The following is a 23,163-nucleotide window of genomic DNA, read 5'->3' on the forward strand; positions in this document are numbered from 1 at the left end:
GAGCACACCAAGAAGCTGCTCTACCAGTACGAGGCCATGATGCACCTGAAGAGGGAGGAGAAGCTGTCCAGACATCAGGTCTGGGAGTCAGAGCTGGAGGTAGGGTTCTATGGGAGAGTGAGCAGGTGGGCGGTATCTTTGTTTTTGATATAGGGTCTCGCTCTGTAACCCAGGCTGGAGCACAGTGGTGCAATCACAGCTCACTGTAGCCCTGATCTGCTGGGCTCAAGCGATCCTCCACCTCAGCCTCTTGAGTAACTGGGACTACAGGCATGTGCCAACACACCAATTTTTTATTTTTATTTTTTTGTAGTGATGGGGTTTTACTATGTTGCCTAGGCTGGTCTCAAGCTCCTGGCCTCAAGCAATCCTCCAATTTCAGTCTCTCCAAGTGTTGGGATTATAGGCACCCGGCCTAGATGTTCTTAAGTATTTCATACTAACGTAGGTGAAGCTAACTTTTCCTTAGTAGGAATACTTGAAACTCTTCTTTGTTGGTCATTAAATATTTAGATAATCTTTTGGAAGGTATGTTTCCTTTTTGTTTTGGGCCTTGTATTTAGAAAATGGAGTATCCCAAGGCTAATGACTTTTTGTGGTTGTTATTATCGGTGCCTCCATGAAGAGAATTGAATTAAAATGTCCTGTGAAATTATCGTATGTCCTAAAGTCATGACACATGTAACATATATTTAGTAGCTTTCTTACTACCCCAAAGGTAGATGTAGTTTAGCTCCAAATTATAATTAGCATGTTGTTTATTGTGATACACCCTAACTATAAGGGCCTTAGGAGAACTTCATCTATATTTGGGCACAGCTCCAGTCAGGGACTCCCTTGCCCGTAGACTTAGATCAAGCCCATTGCATTTAGAAGAAATTTAGGTATCAATTCAGGGACTATTTAATTATTAGAATTATTCCAGAAGGGTATTAAATTTAGAACCTGTGTAGTTCCTTGGAAATAAATCATTGAAAGATGGGGAGAAGTGATCTTGAGGTACACGTACCACATAAAATATAGAATAGCTACTTAAATTTCAATTTCAGATAAGCAGTGAATAATCTTTCAGACACATATATCTATATAGAAAAATCATTCATTGCTTGTGAATGATACGAATAATCCAAATATTACATGGTATATATATCCCCTCAAAGATATTCACTACTTATCTGAAATTCAAATTTAACTGGACTTGCTCAATCTAGCAAAACCCTACCTGTGGGAAAGTGAGGGAGACTCTCAGAAATCCTAGATGTTTATATCAACTTATCCAGGCCTGAAGATGTGCTAACCTGATGGTGCCTGGGGGGTAGCTATGAGTATATCAGTTACTACCCTTACTTTGAGGAAAAAGGATGGAATCTGTGAATGGTTCCTTGGTGCTGTTCTCTTTAACTTCAAAGGTTGAAGTCTAAAAAATAGATTTCAAGAAGGAGACTAGATTTGACACTTTGGTACAATGGACTGTAGAAGGAAATTGTCTTTAAGATAGCCTTACAATGAGTTATTTTTTTAAATACTACTTTCTTTTTATGCCTTTGTAGGTTAAAGATGATAATCAGGAAATAGCCAGCATGGAAAGACAGTAAGTACCTTTATACTAGGACATTTTACATCCATTTCTCACTTTAAAAATTACATTCTAAAGGTACAGGAGTGGCTTTCATTCTTTCAATTTTACTTATAGCTTTAAATATTTCTTTGAGTGTTTAAGAGCCATTGCATAGTATAATTGTTTTTTATAAATATCTTTATTAAGATATACTTTATACCATATAATAGACATATTTAAAGTAAACAATTTAAAGCTTTTAGTATATTCACAGAAGTGTGCAGCCATCACCTAAATCGCCTTTATTTTCAATTTTATTTATTTTATCTTTTTGAGACCAGGTCTTACTCTGCTGCCCAGACTGGAGTGCAAGTGGCATGATCATAGCTCATTGTAACCTCAAACTCCTGGGCTCAGACCTCCCAAGGAGCTAGGGCTACAGGCACATGCCACCATATCTGGCTAATTTATTTTTATTTTTAGTAGAGTCAAGATGTTACTGTGTTGCCCAGGCTAGTCTCCAGCTCCTGGCCTCAAGTGATCCTCCCATCTCAGCTTCCCAAAGAGCTGAGATTACAGCTGTGAGCCAGTGTGCCAGGCCCTCAGTCAACTTTAGAACTATTCAGTCAGCCCAATAAAACCCTACACCCTTTAACCATCACCTCTCTTATGCCTCTCCCAGCTCTAGCCATGCCTATTATGGACATTTCATACCAATGGAATCATTCAGTGTGTGCTTCTGTGTGGCAGGATGCTTTCCCTTAACACAGTGAGCCTTGCTTTCTTGAAGATCAGCTGACTATCAGTATTTGGCTTTATTTCAAGGTTCTCTATTCTGTTCCGAGGCTCATAGATGAGGCTTGAAAACTAAGACTAATGGAATATTATTTGGAAAAAAAATTAATACAATACTAATACATGCTCAGTATTTTATTAATTTTTATTAATACTGATACATGCTTAGTATTTTATTAATTTTTATTTCCAAATAGTATTCCATTGTATGGATATACCATATTCTGTTTATTCATTTATAAATTGATGGATGTATGGGCTGTTACCATTTTTTTATTGTTATGAATCATGCTTCTATGAACATCCATGTACAAGTTTTTGTGTGGACATATGTTTTCACTTCTCTTGTATATATACCTAGGAGTGGAATTGCTGACTCATGACTATGTTTAACTTTTTGAAGAACTGCCAGACTGTTTTTCAAAACAACTTTACCATTTTACATTTCATTTATTTCTATTTGAATATATTTATTTAAAGTTTGTAAAACAATCATTTTACCACCAGTCACCAGAAAGCATACCAATTGTTTTAACTTTCTTTCTTTTCTTTTTTCTTCTGAGACAGAGTCCCGGTTTGTTGCCCAGGCTGGAATGCAGTGGTGCAATCTTGGCTCACTGCAACCTCCACATCCTGGGTTCAAGGGATTCTCATGCCTCAGCCTCCCGAGTAGCTGGGACTACAGGCACATGGCACCGTACCTGGCTAAGATTGTTTTAATTTTAATCAACTAAGTTGTAAACTAATAAGTAGTCAACAATGATGAAATTGCCTTCTAATGTTTTTCATATTCTATTGTAATGTTTTTGTCACTGATTACAACTTATGAAATTAAATTTTGGAATCACAGTCTCTAATATGAGCTGAATTGCAGCCCATGTTAAGTCTTTTGCAGTACTGGCTAAGGTACTAAGAAAGTAATGTTTTTTTTTCTGTTAATTTGTAACTTTAAGCAAATTTCTATATTATTATGGCTAAGATAAGATTTTTTTTAGGAACATTTAAAGCAGCTTTATTTTATCTTTTTTATTTCAATAGTTTTTGGGGAACAGGTGGTATTTGGTTACATGGATAAGTTCTTTAGCAGTGATTTCTGAGAGTTTGATGCATCCATTACCCAAGCAGTGTCCACTCTACCCACTGTGTAGTCTTTTATCCCTCACCCACCTCTCACTCTTCCCACCAAGTCCCCAAAGTTCATTGTATCATTCTTATGCCTTTGTGTCCTCATAGCTTAGCTGCCACTTATTTATTTATTTATTTATTTATTGAGACAGAGTCTCGCTCTGTTGCCCAGGCTGGAGTGCAGTGGTGCGATCTTGGCTCACTGCAAGCTCCACCTCCTGGGTTCACGCCATTCTCCTGCCTCAGCCTCCCAAGTAGCTGGGACTACAGGTGCCCGCCACCATGCCTGCTAATTTTTTTGTATTTTTAGTAGAAATGGGGTTTCACCATGTTAGCTAGGATGGTCTCGATCTCCTGACCTCATGCTCCACTCGCCTCTGCCTCCCAAAGTGCTGGGATTACAAGCGTGAGCCACCGCGCCTGGCCGCTTAGCTCCCACTTAGAAATGAGAACATACGATGTTTGGTTTTCCATTCCTGAGTTTCTTCACTTAGAATAACTGTCTCCAACTCCATCTAGGTTGCTGTGAATGCCATTATTTTGATCCTTTTTATGGCTGAGTAGTATATATATATGTATAAATATATATCCACACACACACAGACATACCACATTTTCTTTGTTGATTGTTGGCCTTTTGGCTGTTTCCCTTTTTTCCAGTTGCAAATTGTGCTGCTATCAACATGCATGTGCAAGTGTCTTTTCATATAATGACTTCTATTTCCTCTGCATAGATACCTAGTAGTGGAATTGCTGGATCAAATGGTAGATCTACTTTTAGTTCTTTAAGGAATCTCCATACTGTTTTCCATAGTGGTTGTACTACTTTATATTTCCACAAGCAGGGTAAACGTGTTCCTTTTTCACCACATCCACTCCAACATCTATTTTTTTTTAATTTTTTAATTGTGGCCATTCTTGCAGGAGTAAGCTGGTATTGCATTGTGGTTTTGATTTGCATTTCCCTGATAATTAATGATGTTGATCATTTTTTCATATGATTGTTGACCATTTGTATATCTTCTTTGGAGAGTCGTCTATTCATGTCTTTAGCCCACTTTTCACTTTTTTATGGGATTTTTTTTTCTTGCTGATTTGTTTGAGTTTGTTGTAGATTCTGATATTATTCCTTTGTCAGATGCATAGTTTATGAATGTTTTCTTTCTCCCATTCTGTGGGTTGTCTATTAACTCTGCTGATTATTTCTTTTGTTGGTGCAGAAGTTTTTTAGTTTAATTAAGTCCCATCTATTTATCTTTCTTTTTGTTGCATTTGCTTTTAGGTTCTTTCAGTTCATGAAGTGTTTGCCTATGCCGATGTCTAGAAGAGTTTTCTGATGTTATCTTCTAGAATTTTTATGGTTTCAGGTCTTAGATTTAAGTTTCTGATCCACCTTGAGTTGATTTTTACATAAGGTGAGAGATGAGGATCCTGTTTCATTCTCCTACTTGTGGCTTTCCAGTTATCCCAGCACCATTTGTTGAAGAGGGTGTCCTTTCCCCACTTTATGTTTTTGTTTGCTTTTTCGAAGATCAACTGACTGTCAGTATTTGGCTTTGTTTCTGGGTTCTCTGTTCTGTGCCATTGGTCCATGTACCTATTTTTATGCCAATACAATACTGTTTTGGTGACCTTATAGTCCTTATAGTGTAGTTTGAAGGTGGGTAATGTGATGTCTTTAGGTTTGTTATTTTTGCTTAGTCTTGCTTTGGCTGTGCAGGTTCACTTTTGGTTCCATATGAATTTTAGGATTGTTTCTTTTCTAGTTCTGTGAAGAATGATGATGGTAAAATGGGAATTGCATTGAACTTGTAGATTGCTTTTGGCAGTATGGTCATTTTCACAATATGACCATCAAGACAAGACAGGACAGGACAGGACAGGACAAAAACAAAGAGAAGACTTAGGAATATGCCTAACCCAAAAGGTGAAAGACTCAAAAGGTGAAAGACCCCTCTCTACAAGGAAATCCATGAGTATGGAATATGTTTCTATTTGTTTATGTCATCTATGATTTCTTTCAGCAGTGTTTTGTAGTTTTCCTTGTAGAGGTCTTTCACCTTTTGGGTTAGGTATATTCCTAAGTATTGTGTTGTGTTGTGTTTTGTTTTATTTTATTTTATTTTATTTTCACAGTTGTTGTGAAAGGAGTTGAGTTCTTGATTTCTTTTTTTTTTTTTCTTTTTTGATACAGAGTCTTGCTCTGTTGCCCAGGCTGGAGTGTAATGGTGCAATCTTGGCTCACTGCAACCTCCACCTCCCAGGTTCAAGCGATTCTCCTTCCTCAGCCTCCCGAGTAGCTGTGACTACAGGTGCGTGCCACCACTCCCAGCTACTTTTTTGTATTTTTAGTAAAGACGGGGTTTCACCTTGTTAGCCAGGATGGTCTCGACCTTCTGACCTTGTGATCCGCCCACCTTGGCCTCCCAAAGTGCTGGGATTACAGGCGTGAGCCACCGTGCCCAATCGAGTTCTTTATTTCTTTGTCAGCTTGGTTGCTGTTGGTATATAGCAGTGATACTGATTTGTGTACATTGATTTTGTGTCCTGAAACTTTACTGAATTTATTTATAAGATCTAGGAGTTTTCTGGATGAGTCTTTAGGGTTTCCTAGTTATATGATCATATCATCAGCAAACAGCAACAGTTTGACTTCCTCTTTACTGATGTAGGTGCCCTTTATTCATTTCTTTTTTCTGATTGCTCTACCTAGGACTTCTAGTCCTGTGTTGAATAGAAGTGGTGACAGTGGGCATCCTTGTCTTGTTCCAGTTCTTAGGGGGACTGCTTTCAACTTTTCCCTGTTCAGTGTAATGTTGGCTGTGGGTTTGTCATAGAAAGTTTTTATTACCTTAAGATATGTAATCATAAAAGGATGCTGGATTTTGTCAAATGCTTTTTCTGCATCTATTGAGATGATTGTATGAGTTTTGTTTTTAATTCTGTTTATGTGGTATATCACATTTATTGACTTGTGTATGTTTAAGCATCCCTGCGTCTCTGCTATAAAACCCACTTGATCATAGTGAATCTTTTTGAAATGCTGCTGGATTTGGTTAGCTAATTTTTTTTTGAGGATTTTTGCCTCTAAATTAATCAGGGATATTGGTCCATAGTTTTTTTTTTGTTGTTGTTATGTTCATTGCTGGTTTTGGTATTAGGGTGATACTGGCTTCATAGAATGATTTAGGGAAGATTCCCTCTTTCTCTATCTTTTGGAATAGTTTCAGTAAGATCAGCAGCAGAGGCTGCCATATCCCCCTTGGAACATAACTTCCTTGGTCTGAAACCACCCTCTCCATCACCCACATTGGCCACAGCCAGCCCCATCCAAGGAGAGTCTGAGCTGAGACACGCCTTACCCTGCCCTCACCTGATGGTCTTTCTCTACCCGGCTTGTAGCCAAAGACAAAAGACATAAACTTGTGGTAGGTCTATGACCCCACCAATCACCTGAGAAACCCAAATATTTGTTCAGGTGACCTTAGGGCAAGCTTGTGTCCCCCCATACTACTGCAGCTGATGCCCTCTTGAAAGTGCCACCTCCTAGCTAGAGGCCAACCAACACAAACCATTACAGCAATTCATAACAGAACAATCCTCCTCCAAGGGAAGGAGAAAACAACAACTAATTCCACTGTCTATAACATCCACACTAACCAGAGGCCCTGAGTCTGTTCACATGACAGTTTTACTGCCAGCATAACCAGCATTCAAGAAAACCAGGGCACTAAACAAAACTACAACCAAGGACTCTCACAGAATACATTTCACTCTTCAGCTACCTCCACCAGAGCAGGTGCTGGTATCCACGGTTGAGACCCTAAAGACAGATCACTTCACAGGACCCTTTGCAGACCCTTCCCAGTACAAGCCCAGAGCCCGGTAGCTCTGGTGGGTGGCTAGACCCAGAACAGCAATAATAATCACCGCATCTGGCTCTCAGGAAGCCCCATCTCTAGGGGAAGGGAGAGAGAGAGCACCACATCAAGGGATCACTGCATGGGACAAACGAATCTGAACAGCGACCCTTGAGTCCCAGATCTTTCTTCTGTCTTAGTCTACCCAAATGAGAAGGAACCAGTAAAACAATTCTGGTAATATGACAAAACAAGGTTCTGTAACATCTCCAGAAGATCACACTAGCACCAGCAATGGATCCAAACCAAGAAGAAATCTGTGAATTGACAGATAAAGAATTCAGAAGATCAGTTACTAAGTTACTCAAGGAGCCAGCAGAGAAAGGTGAAAACCAACTTAAAGAAATTTAAAATATAGGATATGCATGAAAAAAATCTCCAGAGAAATATGTAGCATAAATAAAAAAAAATCACAGCTGCTGGACATGAGAGACACACTTAGAGAAATGCAAAATACAATGGAAAGTTTCAACAATAGAATCAAACAAGTAGAAGAAAGAACTTCAGAGCTCTAAGACAAGGCTTTCAAAATAACTCAATCCATCAAAGACAAAAAAAGTATTAAAAAAAAAGCACAAAGCCTCCAAAAAGTTTGAGATTCTGTTAAATGGCCAAACCTAAGAGTAATTGGTGTTCCTGTGGAAGAAGACAAATCTGTAAGTCTGGAAAATGTATTTGAGGGAATAATCAAGGAAAACTTCCCTGGCCTTGCTAGAGATGTAGATATCCAAATACAAGAATGTTGCAGCTGAGCGTGGTGGCTCACACCTGTAATCCCAGCACTTTGGGAGGCCGAGGTGAGCAGAACATGAGGTCAGGAGTTCAAGACCAGGCTGGCCAATAAGGTAAAACCCTGTCTCTACTAAAAATACAAGAATTTGCTGGGCATGGTGGCATGCACCTGTAGTCCCAGCTACTTTTGAGGCTAAGGCAAAAAAGTCACTTGAACCTGGGAGGCGGAGGTTGCAATGAGCTAAGATTGCACCACTGCATTCCATCCTGGGCTACAGAGCGAGACTCCATCTCCAAAAAAAAAAAAAAAAAGGGAAAGAAAGAATTTCAAAGAATACACCTGGGAAATGCATCACAAAAAGATAATCACCTAGGCATAGTCATAAGGTTATCTGAAGTCAAGACAAAAGAAAGAATCTTAGGAGCTAGGAGGCAAAAGCATCAGGTAACCTATAAAGGAAAACCTATCAGATCAATAGCAGATTTCTTAGCAGAAACCCTACAAGCTAGAAGGAATTGGGGTCTACCTTTAGACTCCTTAAACAAAATAATTATCAGCCAAGAATTTTGTATCCACTGAAACTAAGCTTCGTAAATGAAGCAAAGATAAAGTCATTTTCAGACAAGTGCTGAGAGAATTCACCACTACCAAGGCAGCACTACAAGAACAGTTAAAGGGAATTCTAAATCTTGAAACAAAACCTCAAAATACACCAAAGTAGAAACTCCTTAAATCATAAATCTCACAGGGCCTATAAAACAACACAATGGAAATGAAAAACCAAGGTATTCAGGCAATAACTATCACAATGAATAGAATAGTACCACACATCTCAATACTAACGTTGAATGTAAATAGCCCAAATGCTGCACTTAAAAGATACAGAATAGTGGAATGGATAAGAATTCACCAACCAAGTATCTCCCATCTTCAGGAGACTCACCTAATACATAAAGTCTCATGTAAACTTAAGGTAAAAGGGTGGAAAAAGATATTCCATGCAAATGGGCACCAAAAGCAAGTAGGAGTAGCTATTCTTATATTAGACAAAACAGACTTTAACAACAATTGAAAAAGACACAGAGGGACAGTATGTAATGATAAAAGGACTAATCAAACAGGAAAATTCACAATACTAAATCTATGTGCACCTAACACTAGAGCTCCTAAATGTAAAAAATAATTACCACTAGACCTAACAAATGAGATAGATGGCAATACAATAATAGTGGGGGACTTCAGTACTCCATTGACAGCACTAGACAGGTCATCAAGACAGAAAGTCAGCAAAGAAACAATGGATTTAAACTATACCCTAAAACAAATAAATGGACTCAGCAGATATTTATAGAATCTTCTACCCAACAACTGCAGAATATACATTCTGTTCATCAGCACATGGGACATTCTCCAAGACAGACCATACGATAGGCCACACAAAATAAGTCTCAAAATTTAAGAAAATCAAAATTATATCAAGTATTCTCAGACCACAGTGGAATAAAATTGGAAATCAACTCCAGAAGGAACCGTAAAAACCATGCAGATACACGGAAATTAAATAATTTGCTCCTGAATGATTTTTTAGGTCAGCAATGAAATCAAGACGGAAATTTAAAAATTATTTGAACTGAACGATGGTAGTGACATAACCTAGCGAAACCTCTGGGATACAGCAAAAGCAGTGCTAGGAGGAACATTCAGAGCATTAAGTGCCTACATCAAAAAGTCTGAAAGAACACAAATAGACAATCTAACGTCATACCTCAAGGAACTAGAGAAACAAGCACAAACCAAACCCAAACCCACCAAAAGAAAAGAAATAACAAACATCAGAGCAGAACTAAATTAAATTGAAACAAAAAATATGAAAGATAAATGAAGTAAAAAGCTGGTTCTTTGAAAAGATAAACAAAATTAATAGAGCAATAGCAAGATTAATCAAGAAAAGAAGAGAAAAGATCGAAATAAGCTCAATTAGAAACAAAATGGGAGATACTACAACCAATACCACAGAAATACAAAAGACCATTCAAACTTATGAGCATCTTTACATGCACAAACTAGAAAACTTAGAGGAGATGGGTAGATTCCTGGAGAAATATACAATCCTCCTGGATTAAAGTAGGAAGAAATAGAAACTCTGAACAGACCATTAACAAGCAGTGAGATTGAAATGGTAAAAAAAAAAAAAAAAGATTACCAACGTAAAGTCCAGAACCAGATGGAGCCACAGCTGAATTCTATCAGACTTTCAAAGAATTGGTACTATTTTACTTTTCTATGTAATGTAATATGAGCAGCATATGAGCAGTATGTGAGGGTTCCAGTTTTTTTCACATGCTCACTTGTTATTACCTCTTTTTCTATTATAGCCTTCCCTAATGGATGTGAAGCGGTGTCTCACTGTGGTTTTGATTTGTATTTGTTTGATGGCTAATGATGTTGAGGTTCCTTTCATATGCTTATTGGCCATATTCTTTCGGGAAATGTTTAGTTCCTTTGCTCATTTTTTAAACTAGATTTTTTTCATTACTGAGTTGTAACATTTCTTTATATATGCCAGATAGAGGTCTCATCAGATACATGATTTGTAAAAATTTTCCCTTGTTCTATGAATTATCTTTTTCATTTTCTTGGTGTCCTTGGAAGCATAAAAGTTTCCAATTTTGATTATGTCCAGTTTTTCTATTTTTCTTTTGTTGCTCTTGCTTTTAGTGTCATATCTAAGAAACCAGTGCCAAATCCAAGGTCATGAAGACTATGTCTATGTTTTCCTCTAAGAGTTTGGTAATTTAGTTCTTACGTTTAGATCTTTGATCAATTTCAAGTTAATTCTGTGTATGATGTGAGGTAGGAGTCCAATTTTGTTCCTTAGCTTCTACATATGGACTTTTCCCAGCACCATTTATTGAAAATACTCTTCTTTCCTCATTTAATTACCTTAGCACCCTTGCCAAAAATCAGTTAGCTATAGATATATGGTCTTATTTCTGGACTCACAATTTTAGTTCATTGATATATATGTCTATCCCTATGCCTATACCACATTGTTTTTGTTATGGCAGCTTTATAGTAAGTATAACTGCTTTATGTTAAAACAACCCATATAATCTTTTGCCAGTGATAGGTTTTCCCTTATTTTCTCATTTTTGAGACTAATTTTCCAACTTAATTTGGCTTGTAGAAACCTACAAAAGAGTATTGTTAAATATTTTCATTTTCTTAATACTGCAAATCAAACTCAAAGGAGAGTTGGGAAGGGGTGTGTGTTTAAGTCAGGCAACCTGCTGTTCTCAGAATATACTTGGGCTCCAAATATGAATCATTAAAAAAGATCTAGGCTGGGTGCGGTGTCTCACGCCTGTAATCCCAGCACTTTGGGAGGCTGAGGCAGGTGGATCATGAGGTCAAGAGATCGAGACCATCATGGCCAACATGGTGAAACCCCGTCTCTACCCCGTCTCTACTAAAAATACAAAAATTAGCTGGGCGTGGAGGCGCTTGCCTGTAGGCCCAGCTATTCAGGAGGCTGAGGCAGGAGAATCGCTTGATCCCGGGAGGCAGAGGTTGCAGTGAGCCGAGATCACACCACTGCACTCCAGCCTGGTGGCAGAGTGAGACCCCGTCTCAAATAAATAAAAAAAAAAAAGATCTAGACAAGATTCTTCCTCTCTAAATTTATAGTATTGTCCTCATAATAGGATATGCTATTTTTCTATATTTATGCAACTTGGAAAAGATAGCCTAATATCATAATCAATTATAGTATTGTCCTTAGAATAAGACATATTATTTTTAGATATTGTTTATGCAACTTGGAAAAGATATCTAACCTCCCCATCAAGTGTTTTTATTGAATGTCTACATTTCCTTCATAAATTCATTAAAAATATTTTCAACAGGTTAACAGATATAAAAGAAAAGATAAATCAGTTTAATGAAGAAATTAGACAACTTGATATGGATTTAGAGGAACACCAAGGTAATGCTTCTGGTATTTTTATAATGTGGATTAACAGATGTTTAGCAGTATTGATATAGTATTATCGGTGTCTCAGAGACTGTTTAACTACCTGGGATTTATTATTTAATTCTCTATGATATTGCTAACTTTACTAAAATGCATACTATATGAGTAATATTAAAGCAGTGATTTAAACTGACCACTTACAAGTTAAAATGATTGCATAAAATTTATTTATCTTTGCCAAGCAGTTTTGTTTTTACAAAAACAGAAGTGAAATGTTTAAAGTTGTTATACTTCCTCCTAAGTTATACTTCCTTCCTAGTAATAGTCAATAGTTTACTGTAAACAAAATAGTTGGCTGGGTGCGGTGGCTCATGCCTATGATCCCAGCTCTTTGGGAGGCTAAGGCGGGCGGATTATCTGAGGCCGGGAGTTCGAGACCAGCCTGACCAACATGGAGAAACCCCGTCTCTACTAAAAATACAAAATTTAGCTGGGTGTGGTGGTGCAGGCCTGTAATCCCAGCTACTCAGGAAGCTGAGGCAAGAGAATTGCTTGAACCTGGGAGGCGGAGGTTGTGGTGAGTCGAGATCGTACCACTGTACTCCAGCCTGGACAACAAGAGTGAAACTTGGTCTCAATAAATAAATAATTAATAATAATATAGTCAACTATTAATGGCAGTAACTGGTAGCATTAGAGGGGATGAAAATCAAATCACAAATACCACACAAATAATCCAGACAGAATTAATTAATTAATAATAATATAGTCAACTATTAATGGCGGTAACTGGTAGTATTAGAGGGGATGAAAATCAAATCACAAATACCATACAAATAATCCAGACAGAATTAATTCCCCACCCAGGCCTAATAATGAAGTAGCAAGGAAGTAGCAAGTAGTAAAGAAGTAGCAACTTTATCCTCCCCAACTTTCCCCAGGAGTGGAATTTGAAGAACCAATGCAGAGACCAGAACACCTGAGGGAGCTTGGGGTTTGACTATGTAGAAATACTGTGGTGGGGGTTTGGGTGTGGGAGCTACATTTTTATATATGGTTAAAGGAGGAGGTTGAGCATCAGTTTCCTAACAAGCTTCTCCCTGATAAGAAAGATAAAAGTAGATTCCCCATAGCATTTTAATCATAGTTTAAATGAAAACCAGTTAATATGCTCTTGGATTATCAAGAATTGACTGTATATTCTTATGAGTTAGGTATGGTATAAACAGTGTGCACATGTACTTGTATTCTTGTTATGGCTAAGGAAACATTCATAGCAGTGCAGTGGCTCAATCACAGCTCACTGCAACCTCAGACTTTTGGGTTCAAGTGATCCTTCTGTCTCAGCCTCCTGAGTAGCTGGGAATACGTAATGTCTGCCACTACATCCAGCTAAGTTTTAAATTTTTAGTAGAGATGAGGTCTCGCTGTGTTGCCCAGGCTGGTCTCAAACTCCTGAGCTCAAGCGATCCTCACACCTCAGCCTCCCAAGGTGCTGGGATTACAGGCGTGAGCCAGCACATCTGGCTGTCTATTCCTAAATTAATTTTAACTTCAATTTTATGTTTTTTATACTTTTCTTGATTTATGAATAGCATTAGCCACTACTGATTAATTACTTACCTGGCTAAGCACTTTTTAGTCTTGCAAGAATTTTTTAAAGCCTCATTAACCTATTTTTTACATAATGAGGCTCAGAGAAGTTATATAATTTAGTCAAATTCCTCCAGCTAGTAAAGAGTTAATTCTATTTTTAAACCAAGGTCTCTCTGACCCCAAGGCTTTAGTTCTATTGCCTAAGCTTCAACTTGACTTTCTGATATGAAGTACCATATTTGCAAAGTTAAAATATTCTTATAAAATACTTACACAGTTGAATTTACACATGGCTACTACTAGCTTTAAATAAGGTGTCTAAAGGCAGACAGACTTAAAAACAAGTCCCACTATTAGGTAAATAAACTTGCCCAAGCTTCAGTTTTCTCATCTGCAAAATTAATATAATGATCCCATGTTACTGAGATTTATGATTGCTAAATGGCATACCAGGTGAGGTAGGCTAACAATACATTGTTAAGAATAGAGTCATGTCATTTTCTTTTTTAAAACATTTATTTATTTTCATTGACAAATAAAAATCATATGTATTTATTGTGTATAGTATGTCTTGAAATATGTATGCATTGTGGAATGCCTAAATTGGGCTAATTACGATATGCATTACTTCACATACTTATTTTTGGTGGTGAGAACGTTCAAAATTCACTCTCTTAACAATCTTGAAGAATATACTGTTATTGTTAACCATAATCACTATGTTGTACCATAGATCTCTTACCTAAGAGATATATTCCTCCTACCTAAACACAATTTTGCATTTTTAATCACGTTATTTTCTTTATTAAATCATTTCATTGCTTTTGATTTATGTAGATCTAGTTTCTAGGTTTTCTGTATTAATATATTCAAAACCATTCTGAGAAATCTGATAATGTTCTTGATTTTAGATGCTTATAGGACACATTCTAAATAATTTTCCTTTTCCTAAGTCTAAATTTCTAACATTTAATTTCTTTCCACTAAAATAATGCATTTTGGAGGTAACAATTTATTATTAATTGTTAGTTTTAAGACAAATAGAAGGCTTTTAATTTTACTTCTATTTTCCTTTTATTTTCTAACCTTTGTTCTTTTTTATTAATGTGGAAAAATAATCTATAATGCAGTGTAACAGTAGCATTTATAATGTATATGAATCTATGTAATATATTATATGCATTTATATTATGTACATATATGTTTATTTATGCATTTTTTTTTTTCTGCTACACTGTGGTCATCCTAGATTATTGATACATAAGCACAGGAGGTTTTTGTTAGAAGATTACTTGTTATAAGATTACTTGTCAGTTCAAGATCTCCTTATTTCTTGCCTGAACAAGTTAGCAATAGCCTCCCTAACTGGTCTCCTCACTTCCAGTCTTGCCTCCTCTCAGATTCTTCCCCGACAAATGCTGTCAGAGTGACATATATAAAATGTTATTCTGTGTCATTGTGCTGCTTAACACTGGTTCCCCATGATATACAGCATAAAATGTAAGAAATCTTGCATGTCATTCTAGTCCGTCTGTGATCTGGCCTGTGCATCGTCAACCTCCTCTCCCACCCCTCATCTCTATCCTTAAATTCTAATAATAATCTGCTTGTAGTACCCTATGTCTCACACCTTTGCCATATATCAAACTGTTTCATGCCCCAATGTTTTGCTCTTACTATTTGTTCCTTTTTTTTTTTGAGACGGGGTCTCACTCTGTCGCCCAGGCTAGAGTGCAGTAGTGCGATCTTGGCTCACTGCAACTTCCTCCTGGGTTCAAGCAATTCTCCTACCTCAGCCTCCTCAGTAACTAGGATTATAGGCACATGCCACCACACCTGGCTAATTTTTGTATTTTTAGTAGAGACGGGGTTTCACCATGTTGGCCAGGCTGGCTGGTCTTGAATTCCTGACCTTGTGTTCTGCCCACCTCGGCCTCGGCCTCCCAAAGTGTCTCTTTTTTTTTTTTTTTTTTTTTTTTTTTTAAGCAGAGTCTCGCTCTGTTGCCCAGGCTGGAGTGCAGTGATGCATTCGTGGCTCTTTGCAGCCTTGACCTCCCGGAATCAAATTATTCTCCCACCTCAGCCTCCTGAATGTAGGACTACAGGCAAACTCCACCCTGCCTGACTTTTATTATTATTATTACTGTTTTTAGAGACAGGGTCTCATGTTGCCAAGGCAGGTCTCAAACTCATAGGCTCACATGAACCTCCTGCCTTAGCCTCCCAAGTGCTGGGATTATAGTTGTGAGCCACCATGTCCAGCCCCTTGTCTTGAGTGTCCTTTCCCCTGTTTTTTACCTGACCAAATTCTCATCCTTTAAGATATAGCTCAGGTATCCATTTATCCAGCATAACTTTGTTTTCCTTCCCTGATTTGTTTCTAGGCTATGCTAAGTGAGTGAACTTTCTCCATGTTTTCAGAGCACACTATGTATAAACATATCACTGGATCGACTGCATGATATTACAGTTATCTATTTATGTGTTTGTCTTCCCTCTTTGGCTAAGTCTTCAAGGACAGGGACTGTGTCTTACATACTTTGGTAACCTCTTTCATCAACACAATGTGTGGGAAAATACATACTCATCAGATGTTTGTGAAATGAACTAAATCACATTTTAGCAGAAAACGAATTTTAGAATGAACTAAAGGTAAAAATTGAGCTCTAGCTACTTCTTTGGCTCTCTAGTTTTATGATGTAGGTATGCATTGTTCCCCCAAGACAGCTTGACTGCAAAGGCTTTATTACTTTCCAGAGGATTCCTACCTTGGATTATGTTTTCCAGTAAAGTGGTGGATGCTTATTTATATGGACATTCTTACCCTGACTCACAATTATAGATGCTGTGTTCCTTAGGATAGCAAATTGCATTGTCTATCTAGTTCATCCTTAGTTCTGCCCCCTGGATTTATTCCCTCTTTGGCTCATTTTATTCATTTCTTAGATGCCATCTGGCTTCTTCTGTGAACAGCATCTGTGTATAATCCAACCAGACCACTTTTGCCCTGTAGGGTTTCTGGTTAGGAAAGCACATAAACCATAAATGATGTTTATACATATCTGGCTTAAGTAACGCAATCTTTCAGTTTTCAAATAAACTTTAAAATATTTATATAATTCATTCTAAATTCAAAGATCCTTAGAAACTGAGTTAGGTACAGTTGTGTTCTCTGCTAGGTATTAATGCTGACTTTGTCATCTTACAACTTTCTCAAGTATATCATATTTATTCATTTTGGTAAGTCCTTAATGTTACAATTTTCCAAAAGCGACATTGAATAATTATGTCTCAAAATTAACTAAATAAAATCAGTTAACAGTTATTGGGCTACTTTATGAAAATCTTTATTGTCCCTATGATGCTGAGCTTTAAAAAATTTTCCCTAAATTAGTAATTTTAAAGGTCCTGATTAATTTGTTTTAAATGATGATTTTTATGTATGAATCTGGTTTGTTTTTAATGTGAAAAAATTCAAGCAGTTGTAAAATGTAATGAATATAAGTAAAAATCCATCTCCTTCTCCTCATACTTATACAAGGTCTTCAGAGGTCCCATTATGGTTATAAAAAGTGTGAATGTTTAAGCCTTTTAGATTTTTTTCTATGGCAGTGTGGAATAAAGCAAAGAAAATACTTAGACGTTTGACCAATAACACACTTGAGCCTACTCTTAGACTTTTGACCAATTCTAGAAGGACTTCTTTGCTGTCAAATTGTTCCTTGGTCTTATAAGTGATTTTTAAAAATAAAATAATCTCATAATAGAAATTTTTTTATAATTAGATATCATTATCTTTTTAAAACTACTAGGAGACTTGATTCTGTGATATTAAATATTTGCTAGGCAGCACCCATATAGTGTTTCTTTATTGATGGATCAGGTAATTTTGTTATAATGGTTCCAAATTTATTTGGGTTTAAACGTGTACACTGTTTGGCTGGGCACAGTGGCTCATGCCTGTAATCCCAGCACTTTGGGAGACCAAGATGGGTGGATCACCTGAGGTCAGGAGTTCAAGACCAGCCTGACCAACATGGCGAAACCCTATCTCTACTGAAAATACAAAAAAATTAGCTGGACCTAGTGGTGCATGCCTGTAATCTCAGCTACTTGGGAGGCTGAGGCAGGAGAATTGCTTGAACGCGAGAGGTGGAGATTGCAGTGAGCCGAGATCACGCCACTGTACTCCAGCCTGGGTGATAGAGCAAGACTCTGTCTCGAAGAAAAAAAAAGGGGATACACTGTTCTATATTTTAGCAGGGAAGGAATTTGTGTATATGTGTGCTAACTAGAAACAATGAGAAAAAGCTCTAATGAAAGTCATATGGTCAGAATTTGGCTACAAGCTCTACATCATTAGTAAGGTGGAGCGTTATTGGCAGGTGTCATGCTACTTTCCAAAAAACCTGAACCCATCCTCATTTCTCCTTTCTCAGTTGAAGTGCCAACAATTTCATGTTTGCTTAATTTTTGCTTTCTAAAATATTGGTTCTGTACAAGCAAGAGAAAGTAATAGAAAAAGTATTGTTCTTCTGAGTAAAGCAGAACATACCAAGTGGACAATAGCAGCTTAATATTTTCACTCAACATTGGATACTATTTTTAATAAGGATGTTTTCTATCCTCAAGGCTTACTTCTAACATATAGCCAAGTGACTTTTTTTTTTTTTTTTAATAGAGATGAGTCTTGCTGTGTTGGCCAGGCTAGAGTGCAGTGACTATTTACAGGCATGATCATAGCTCACTGTGGCCTCGAACTCCGGGGCCCAAGCAGTCCTCCTGCCTCAGCCTTCCAAGTAGCCAGGACTACAGGCTCATGTTACTGTGCCCAGCTTGTTTTTGTTAAGGAATCTGTTAAGAAATTCTTTTATTCTTACTACAAATTAATACTTGAGAGTTTATATCTCACATTGAAGTCCTTCAGAGTGAATAGTGTCTTCATCCACTTAGCTGAAATCAGGCCCTTACTTTACTCTTTTTTCTTTTTTCTTTTTTTTAATGAGATAGGGTCTTTCTGTCACCCCGGCTGGAGTACAGTGGTGTGACATCATAGCTCACTGCAGCCTCAAACTCCTGGGCTCAAGCGATCCTCTCGCCTTAGCTAAATAAAATAAATAAAATAAAATAAAATAAAGTAAACTCCTGAGTAGCTAGGAGTACAGGTGCATGCCACCATGCCCAGCTAATTGTTAAAAACTTTTTTTTGTAGAGACAGGGCTTTGCTCTGCTGCCCAGGCTGATCTCAATGTGTTTGGCTCTAGCAGTCCTTCTGCTTTGGCCTCCCAAAGTATTGGGATTACAGGTGTGAGCCACTGTGCCTGGTGTTTTACTCTTTACTAGTGTATTCCCTTACATTAAATAAATTCTATAAAGAACAGCATTACTACTATAAGACATGTCAAAGCCTTTCACAAATCACAAAAAGGTGATCAGTTTTCTATGCAAAAATACTGAGCCTTTTGAAATCAGGGTAGTTCTCAGCTTTACCCAATACTGGCTTAGATTTAGACTTTCTCAACTCTGCTAGGTCAGTTACCAGTTGTCCGTCTGCTTTCAGCTTCCAAAATGTTATTGCTATTTTCTCCTATTTCTATATGCTGGGGGTTTATACCTTTAAAAATTCTTTTTACTATAGTTTTAGTGGGGTTTGGGAAAGGATCAAAATTAGATGTGCATGTTCAACCTGCCATTAATACCAAGAAATGACAATTGTAAACCTTACTTACCTAGAATTTCTGAGAGTTTAAGCACCTTGAATGTACCTCATTTTACTGATTTTTAAAAAAAAAATTTTGTGTTTGCCTTAAATGACCATCCTCATGCTTTCATTAACTGGGCAATTAGCCTCAGCTTATATGAAGTCATCCTTTCCAGCTTTAAAAAAAAAGTCCTGGCCGGGCACAGTGGCTCACACCTGTAATCCCAGGTCAGGAGTTCAAGACCAGCCTGACCAACATGGTGAAACCCCATCTCTACTAAAAATACAAAAATTAGCTGAGCGTGGTGGCGTGCACCTGTAATCTGAGCTACTCAGGAGGCTGAGGCAGGAGAATCGCTTGAACCTGGGAGGCAGAGGTTGCAGTGAGCCAAGATCACACCACTACACTCCAGCCTGGGCGACAGAGCAAGACTCCATCTCAAAAAAAGGAAAAAAAGTCCTTAAACTACTAAAATTATTTTAAAGATTCAGATTAGCTAATTTTTTAAAATTGTAATTTTAAATATGAATCTGACATGTATTTAACATGAAAAATGCAAGCAGTGGAAAAGTATATAAAGTAAAACGTTATCTCCTTTCTCCTCATCCAAGTCTTCAGAGTAATCATGGTTTACAGTTTGATGTTTAGGCTTTTAGACTTTTTAAATACATTTACAAACATATTTTTAAATGGACTAATACTAATATACAATTCTTCTGAGCTTGAGTCTTTTCATTTAACTGTATAATATACATTCTTCCCTATGAGGATGTATACTTCATTCTGAGAAATGGTATAGCATAGCGGTCAATGTTAGGGCTCTAAAGTCACACTTAAGAATGGTTCTTGGTCCAGGTGTGGTGGCTCATGCCTTTAATCCTAGCACTTTGGGAGGGGGTGGATTGCTTGAGCTCAGAAGTTCGAGATCAGCCTAGGCAACAGGGTGAAAACCTGTCTCTACAAAAAAAATACAAAAATTAGCCAGGCATGGTGATGTGTGCTTGGCTTGTAGTCCCAGCTACTTATAGTCCCAGCTATTTGCTAAGGCAGGAGGATTACTTGAACCTGGGAGGTCGAGGCCACAGTGAGCCAAAATCACCCCCCCCCCCCCCCNAAAAAAAGAAGAAGAAAAGGTGCCTGGTACATATATTAAGCACTTCTGACAATCATTAGCTACCCCCATGATTGTTGTTACGTAGGATTCATTGTATCCACATTGATATTTAGGCTGTGTCTAACTTTTTACTCCCAAGAACAGTGCTACTCTAGTACATTCATGTTTATTAACTCGTCTATTTATTTCTACAGAATAAATTTCTAGAAGTGAAATTTTGAATAGAATATTATTTATATTTACAACTGGTTTGCAAATTTCTTCCCAGAAAAGCTTATATTATGTTATACAACTAAAAGCAGTATGTGAAGGTGGTTCCTCACCAATGCTAGCTATACGATTTTTAGTTTTTGTCAGTCAAGATAATGTACACATCACTGACAATTCCAAAGTTTTGACTGTTAGGCCTGAATTTGTAGTACTACTGTGATCCACAAGATGGGGCTAATTTTCTGAGCATCTATTAATATATACACAGTACGACTGATAAATAGAGTTAACAAAGTACAGTCACTGTCATATGTCTCTCCAGGAGGGATTATTGGGCATTATTACTCACCAAAAATGATTAATTTCCAGATTCAAGTATTTTCCCAAATGTGGAGTTGATTGTAAAACCAAATATATGATTATTAATATACCATAATACATACAAATAACTAGTTGCTACAATGTGGTAAATATGTCATAATAGAAATAGACACAAAGTGCTATAAGAATATTGAATTACTGTCCTAAATTCTGAATGAATTCATGGTAACTTTCTGCATAATTTATATGTGTCATTCAAAAGTAGTGAAATAACAAAATATAATACTTTGGTTTGTCTGTAGTATACTTTTTCATACTCAGAGTTTTAAAGCTTAGGTTAGGATCATTTTTTCTTTAGTTATGGAAGGTAAATTAAAAATGTTAAAGACAATAATTCTATTTATTTTTTTTTTATTGTTTATTTATTTATTTTTTGAGACGGAGTTTCTGTTTTGTTGCCCAGGCTGGAGTACAATGGCGCAATCTTGACTCACCACAATCTCCACCTCCCAGGTTCAAACAATTCTCCTACCTCAGCCTCCCAAGTAGCTGGGATTACAGGCAGGCACCACCATGCCTGGCTAATTTTTTGTGTTTTTAGTAGAGACAGGTTTCTGCATGTTGGTCAGGCTGGTCTTGAACTCCTGACCTCAGGTGATCTGCCCGCGTTGACCTCCCAAAGTGTTGGGATTACAGGTGTGAGCCACCATGCCCCGTCAGAATCATTTTATTTAAAAGCACATGTCCTGTTACTGGAATGCCTGGATTCAAATCCAGGCTGTGCTGTTTGATCTTGGACATGCTGTTTATGCTATTTAATCTTATTTTATCTTAGTTTTTTTCTTTAAAGTGGAGGTAATTATAGTACCTACCTCTTAGGGTTATTGTGAAAATTAGATTAGATAATTTAAAAAACTTAATTATTAGTAGTCTACTGTTGGCTGAAAGCCTTACCAATAACATAAATAGTAAATATATAAACACAAAACACATTCATAATAGCAATCAATTTAAAATATAGTCATAAATATTAATTAGTGACTTATCAATGCTGTTAATTTATAAAAGGAAAATTGAATAACTTTACTGCAGTTATTTTCCCAAAGCATATATTAGAAAGTATTTTCCCATCAGTATTTCCTTCAGGATGTACAAAATCTATTGAATTTCGAAGTGGTTTATCTTCTGGTATCTGATATTTCAAATGGCATCTATCCATTGCTATTCTGTGGTTTTCCAACATATATCTGCTGAAAAAAAATGAATTATTTTTGTTCAATCTAGAAATTGTTTAAACTATACTTTGAATCTTTCATTAAAATGGTGGTATTATGACTACACCAGGATCATCGCCACCATCTGAAACTTGTTAGAAATACAAATTCAGTACCCCAGACTTACTGAATTTGAAACCCTAAGGAGAGGGCTCAGCAATTTGTGTTTCAGTAAGTCCTCCTTGTGATTCTGATTCATGTTAAAGTTTGATAACCACTACTTTTGAAAATGATTAAGGATCTTATGTTTAGTATATGCCAACTACTGCCAATTATACTATATGATTTTATATACAGTACTCTGTTGGAACAAACTTCTACATAGACCTTTTGTTTTACATAGATAATAAAAATTATACAATTTATACAATATATAAAAATTACAATTACAGTTTTTAAAGTGCCTCCTGTCTTTAGAAATAATTATCTGACCTTGTTTGCATAGCTGTAAGGAAACTTTTCTACCCAAATTTAAAATACAGTTGACCCTGGCCGGGCACGGTGGCTCATGCCTATAATCCCAGCACTTTGGGAGGCCGAGGCTGGCAGATCAGAGGTCAGGAGATCGAGACCATCCTGGCTAACATGATGAAACCCTGTCTCTACTAAAAATACAAAAAATTAGCTGGGTGTGTTGGTGGGCGCCTAGAGTCCCAACTGCTTGGGAGCCTGAGGCAGGAGAATGGCGTGAACCTGGGAGGTGGAGCTTGCAGTGAGCCGAGATCACGCCACTGCACTCCAGCCTGGGTGACAGAGCCAGACTCCGTCTCAAAAAAAACAAAAAAATTGCTTTATATTTATATTAAATATATATATTAAATACTTGTTTATATGTAAATATA

At 37.1% G+C, this 23,163-nt stretch overlaps 1 protein-coding gene across 2 annotated transcripts in view; it reads left to right on the forward strand.

Annotated features, from left to right (window-relative positions):
* Positions 1-23,163, forward strand: part of IFT74 (intraflagellar transport 74) — a 122,962-nt gene that overhangs the window by 71,098 nt on the left and 28,701 nt on the right. For both annotated transcript variants that reach the window (XM_017869325.1, XM_017869326.1), the window contains 2 exons: positions 1,551-1,591; positions 12,037-12,116. In XM_017869325.1, the coding sequence (XP_017724814.1) occupies positions 1,551-1,591; positions 12,037-12,116 (121 nt within the window). The remainder of the gene's footprint in view (positions 1-1,550; positions 1,592-12,036; positions 12,117-23,163) is intronic.

This window comes from Rhinopithecus bieti, unplaced genomic scaffold (genome assembly GCF_001698545.2).
Source record: "Rhinopithecus bieti isolate Rb0 unplaced genomic scaffold, ASM169854v2 scaffold_2572, whole genome shotgun sequence".
Lineage (NCBI taxonomy): Eukaryota > Metazoa > Chordata > Mammalia > Primates > Cercopithecidae > Rhinopithecus > Rhinopithecus bieti.